Source organism: Gavia stellata, chromosome 11 (genome assembly GCF_030936135.1).
Source record: "Gavia stellata isolate bGavSte3 chromosome 11, bGavSte3.hap2, whole genome shotgun sequence".
Taxonomy (NCBI): Eukaryota; Metazoa; Chordata; class Aves; order Gaviiformes; family Gaviidae; genus Gavia; species Gavia stellata.
The window spans coordinates 24,988,773-24,994,772 of NC_082604.1; the positions used below are offsets into that span (position 1 = coordinate 24,988,773).

General features: G+C 41.5%; 1 protein-coding gene across 1 annotated transcript; it reads right to left on the bottom strand.

Annotated features, from left to right (window-relative positions):
* Positions 1-1,152: 1,152 nt before the first annotated feature.
* LRRIQ4 (leucine rich repeats and IQ motif containing 4) lies at positions 1,153-5,764 on the bottom strand. Its single transcript, XM_059822874.1, is given in 5 exon segments — positions 1,153-1,365; positions 2,395-2,623; positions 3,165-3,238; positions 3,567-3,739; positions 4,666-5,764. Coding segments are annotated over 5 exon segments (1,788 nt in total).
* Between the last annotated feature and the right edge of the window lie 236 nt (positions 5,765-6,000).

Consider the following 6,000-nt stretch of genomic DNA (forward strand, 5'->3'; position numbering starts at 1 on the left):
CAGATGGAGCCGCAGCATTCAGAGAACACTCCCTGGAGGTGGAGCTCTACGAAGAGCTGGGTCTCAGTGACCCTGCCTTCACCACCTCCTTCAGGATGCCACCACCTTCTCTGAGGCAACTCAACCGAGGGGAGGGAGAGCAGGACTGCAGTTCCAATCAGCCAATTAAACTAAATAAAGGGTTCTGCTCCCATCCACTCATGCATTTTGAATCTGCGCAGCATCGGGTCCCAGTCCAGCTCTGTGCTTTATGTGTGCTGCAAATAAAACTCTGGAGGGGTTTAAGGAGTAACTGAGCAATACAGAATAAAAACTAGACAAGGACGTCAGATGCCTAGGACAAACAGCTATCTGTAAAGTGCTGGGGAAAGACGTTGTATATATATATTTGGCATGCTAGAATTATTGTAAGGAGTGTTTGTCATGGTTCTTTTGGATAACAACGGTGTTATGACATGCCAGGACCCAGAATCATTGCAGAATATTGCATTCTGTAGTCTCTCTGCAGTCTAGTAATACAGACGTTTTACTAACTGTCACCAAGCTATCTCAGAGATGAGCTGTAACACTAAGGATTTGACAGCTTGCAGTCATTCAAAATACTATAACTACAGATCGTCAAAACATCAGGGAACAGTTTTGCAAAAATGTAGAGATACTTACAAAACAGCTTTTTACACCTCTGTAAGACAGGATGGTAATGCAGGTTCTGGTAGAAGTGCGTACATTCTGACTGCCTGGAATCCTCCTCCATATTTCCAAACAAGGTATTGATAATTTCTGAATGTAGAACTCATTAAATAACTGCTAGTAGGTGGGGCCATAAATATTGTTTCACTCTAGATATGACTGTACCTGACTGACTGGAAAACAGATTTCTAAGAATTGCATGTAAAATACTTTGGGATTCAGAACAAAGAACACTTCATTGCAGTGGATTCCTACAGATTAGAGTAATTTCCAGTTAATCAGCTGCCTTTATGCTTTGGGATAACATGCATTCAGAATGAGACATCTCAAGAATATTTCAGAATCTGCCTGGTTCAGCTGGAGTCATGTTGACAAAAACACAAAAACAAACCTCAAAAAATCATGTTTTCATTGTAACGCTCACTGATTCAAATGCTTTAATATTGCTTATCTCCTACTTGTTTATCTCTGCTCACATTTGCCCTTCCTGTAAATGAAAAGAGCTCTGTGCAGGTTACTGCCCAAATATAACTTTTTGGTTTCTGATCCTTTTACAGGCTTCTCTTTTCCCTTTCCTTTCTTTTCCTTGTTTCTTTTTTTCGTTAGATTCTTAAGTGTCAAAAAAGGTCCAATCCCCTTCTCGGGATTCACCAACCCACACCACAAACTTTGGATCTGAAAAAGAGAGAACAACCTGGTTACCTGGAGGAAAAGGGTAAAAGCACACAGTCATGTGGAACAGTATTATTGGTGGATATTCTTGATCAAAAAGCCAGGCACATTGTGGTCTCCAGAAAACCTTTTTATTCTGTATTAGACTACGTTGTTTGCAGCTAAGATAGACTGCCAGCCACCTGACTTTTCTTTTACTTTTACTCTGTGTGTTATTTTTTTCAAGAAGAATCTCTTAACAGGGAGGACACTAACACTGTAGTCCTCCAGACTCCTTGATGACAGTAGTAAATGACTATGTCTACACATCTTTAAATGTCACTTTTTAGTTCAGAAGAACAAGTTTGGGAGAAACAGAGTAGTTCACGAAGAAATTACAGAAAGAGGGAAATAAATTAGGTTCAGAAGAATCAAAGACTGAGGATTTGCCTTTCCTTCCTTCTTGCCCGGTATTTTTTCTGAGCAAATTAATTCCATGCCCCACTGATGATATAGACAGATGTTCTTTTGGAAGAAAAACCCACACAAAAAATGTGTTTTGTTCAATGTGTTTGCACAATGGATCTTCAACTCTCTGCAGTCAAAATACAGTCAGCAAGAGTGAAGATGCCACCTGCAGTTAAGTTTCATCTTTAAGCAATGCCTTGACTTAGAGGATCTGACCTGTTTTTAAACATGCTAACCTTTCCTCTTCCACTGGACAAGGAACTAAGGCAAGGTCCCTTGCACGTTATAAGGGCTGTTCTGTGCCTGCTGTGACCTGGCAGGGCAGTGACAACCTTCTGGTATGTTTTTGAATGATGCCCAGTGCTATGTTTCCTGATGGTTCCCTATATCCTACCTTAACATGATCAGTGACAGAAGTACTGCTCTGCCATAGCTGATGTAAACAGTGGTTTAGGATGTTTTTGACGTTGCATAGAGTGCCCTGTAGGTTGTTCTGCAAAGTATCTGTTACTAAAACTGCAGCTTTGTATGTATACTGTGGTGACTTTCTTAACACCCCTACCTTTAAGTTCATGGCCTTTTTACACCTCTTTCCCTGTAAGTATTCCCCAATGGCTGATGTCCCCTGATAGCGCACTTCAGTTGGATAAGGTCCGCATCCACAAGGAGCAGCTCCAGCTGCTGAAGACTGTCCAAATCCTCGGGCAGCTGGGACAGGTGATTGTTCTGAACGAGCAGTTTTTGCAAACCTGAACACACAAAAGCAAACAGCTGCAGCACAAAGAACAGGAATGATGGAGAGCATTCCTGCATGCTCCCCATAAACAGCACATGGATGAGGCACAAACAATTCAGTCTGTGCATGTAATGTATGTGTGTGTTGAACATCTCACCAGAGCACTTAAAATTCAAAGTATCTGCTCCCAAATAGAGAAGGATGGGACTCATGCTCTCCTAGCAAAGCATTTACTTCACTAGGTGAAGGGTATTCACCTGGCAGCCAACTGGCCAAATCCAGCTTTCAAAAGTCCTGCTAATTGGCACACCAACAGTGCTAGTGAACTAAGCCACACAGAAATGCAATGAACTGGGGAAGATGGAAAGACTGGGCTGGGGAGCACCCCTGGAGAGATGGTTCCTCACCAACCTCCTGGAGTCACTGGTGCTGACCCAGCAGGTCTTCTCACGTCAGGGGGTCTGCTTGGAGCTGAGCCCTGGGGAACACCCTTTTCCTTGGATTCCTGAGGTTGAGATGGGTTGTGGACAAGGACCTCCTGTGCACTTCGCTTGGGCACAGTGCTTCTCCCACCCTCCCAGTTCCTAACTTTTATCCTGTTTGTCTCCCTTACAGTTACAGGATGAGCCCTGAACTGATGGCTGTGGGCAGGTACTCCAGACAATTATTCTCCATATGCAGTTCTTTCGGATTCTGGAAAATATGTGTGCATAACTTTTAATAATTAAAGGATTTTTCCTTAGCTTGATATGTAATCAATGTACAGAGAATATCAGTAAGTGCAGAAGTAAGATTTATAAACAGAGCTACCATTGGGATGACTACTAAACACAGAAAGGCAACATGAGTTTCAAACACTGAGTTTTGATATCATTCCTATTCTGACAGCCCTGGCCTGATGCTGCACCATGTACCTAAAGAGATTAGGAGAACCTTCAGTCCTGCATTGGGAAGCAGCTGAAATCCACGGAAGTGCCATGCGACAGCAGACCCAAGATCTTCCCCCTTCTATTGCTTCTACCTGCAATTTGCTGACGTCTTCTGGCAGACTTGTGAATGTAATTCCTTTATCTTGTCCCAGGTATAATCTCTCTAATGACTCCAGGAGAAAGATTTCCTTTGGAAAGATACTGGATTAGTTTTCAGACAGGCTAAGACATTTCAAATTTGTCAGTTCTTTCACCTCCACGGGTACTTAGACACAGTCATTAAAAAGATACATTATGTCAATTAAACAGTAATCTTTGGGATTTTGTTTTTAGGGAAAAATCTCCAAGAAAATGCTGTGGAGCTGCATACTGTTGATGGATGAACATTGAATATTCTGCTCATTAATATAACATTATACCTCACAGTATGGTGGAAATTTTGCAAAAAAATTCATGTTGTTTCCTCTGCTGGAAAGATTTCTTATGGGGTTAATTTTATCTCTTAGCAGAAACATTAGTCTGCTTCTTCATTTCCTTTGTATGCACAGTGCAGGGGAGAGTAATTTAAATGAATGAAATTTGAAGGGATTCTTTTGCATACATTACTACTTCTGTAAATGTAACCTTCAAGAATAAAAGTGCACAAGTGAAAATCTCCTTGGAAAAGAAGCGTTGCATTATATAAAAAGGAAGGTGTATTCTGAGCCCTAAAATGAGTATGTCCATCAATACTGTTACACTTATAATAGCACAGCTTTAAGGTACATAATTGTTCATTATCAAATGAACAGCAAATGTTAATGGTGTTAAAGGCATTAACAATATCACATCCCTTTTTAAATTGCCCTCTGCTCTGTTTCAGTTTCTGACGTATTGATTCTATGCAAATGCAGCTCTTATTTTCCAGCGTACACAGAAAAAAAGACACAAAAAGACTGAAGCAGTCCCTCCAGTCAGTATTTTGTCTTTACGATTCAACACAAAGGTCAGTGTTTCTACATTCTTGCTTTTTTCTCCCTGACTGAATACTCAGATGTCAGTGATAATGAGTAACCTGGGCTCAGGTACATACCAGCTGCAACATGCCTTCTCACTGCAGTAGGGAAAGGTGGCACTCGGTTGTAATGAAGAACTTAGATTTTGCAAAAGAGAGGTATCAATAAAATAAAAATGAAAACAAAGGAACAAATATCTCCTGTACTGGATTGCCACTCAGGGTCAATACTTCCAGATTTTTCGTAGTGCATATTCCTGTAGGAATCTCATCAAAACAATTTTCACTCACATCTAGTATCCTGACACTGGTTAATCTGGTGGAGGACCCGGGTACTGTGTGCAGTCTGGTGTTCCTCAGATAAACATGGGAAAGGGATGGCCAGCAGCAGATCTGGTGAGGGAACTTCTCCAGGCTGTTAGCAGACAGTCTGAGTACTCTCATTTCAGTGAGATTCCTCAAACCTGGGGGAAGTTTGGGCAGGAGATTATGAGCCAGATCCAGCACAGCCAGCTTCTGGCAGTGTTGCAGTGTAGGAGGAATGGAGGATAAGTTATTAAAAGCTAAAAATAGCTTAACTAAGTTTGTCAAAAAGCCTACCTCTTCTGGGATGAGACTGATTAGATTTTGTTCCAGATCTATTATTTCTAAATTAGCAATATGACAAAGCTCCTTGGGAAAACTTTTAGATCTTTTTTCCCGGAGGTAAATTTCCTTGAGTTTTGTCAGTTTCACTATTTCTTTAGACAGACACTTGAGATTATTGTCGGAAAGGCCAAGCAGTTCAATGTGATGGAGGTATTCACAGATCTGCACTGGGATTTCGTGCGTGTTTGTTTTATAGAGCCTGAGCTGATGAAGGGACTGCAACTTGCTGATAACTGTCAGCGAACTACAAGAGAGGGGATCGTTACTTAAATCTAAGCTCAGAATACATTTCAGCTCCCCCAGTTCTTCACATATGTCCTGTATGTGATTCTGGTCCAAGTAGAGGATCTTCATGTGCCTCAGGTGATTGATGTCTCAGGGGATGCTTACAATCAGGTTCTTTTCCATGTGCAGCTCTTCCAGGTATTCTAGACTCAAGACCCTTGGCGAAATGATTTACAGTTGCTTGTTGGCTACATCAATGAAAAATATCCTGTCTGTGACACGTGTGGGAGAAAGAGCTTCATTCTCTGGCGCTTCATTTGCTGGTATTTCTTGTGCAATCTGATCATGGTCATCCTCAAAACCTGCTTTGGGGCAATGAGTGCCCCCTGCACTGGCCTTCTGGCTCTGCTGAGACTCAGCCATCTCTGCTCCTTATTTTTAACTTCAGAAGAGAAAAAAATTAAAAATCAACAGTACTCAAAGACCTTCCTATGCTAAATAAATACTGGTAAAATTCAGCATTTAGGGACAGGTTCTAGTCTCAGTTGTACCCCTGCAAAAAGCTGCTTGTGTTTATTGAGATTAAATCCTGCAGTACATACAGCAGGACCATATCTTTGAATCCCAATGCATCCTGAAGTGCCCCATCAGCCAAATTC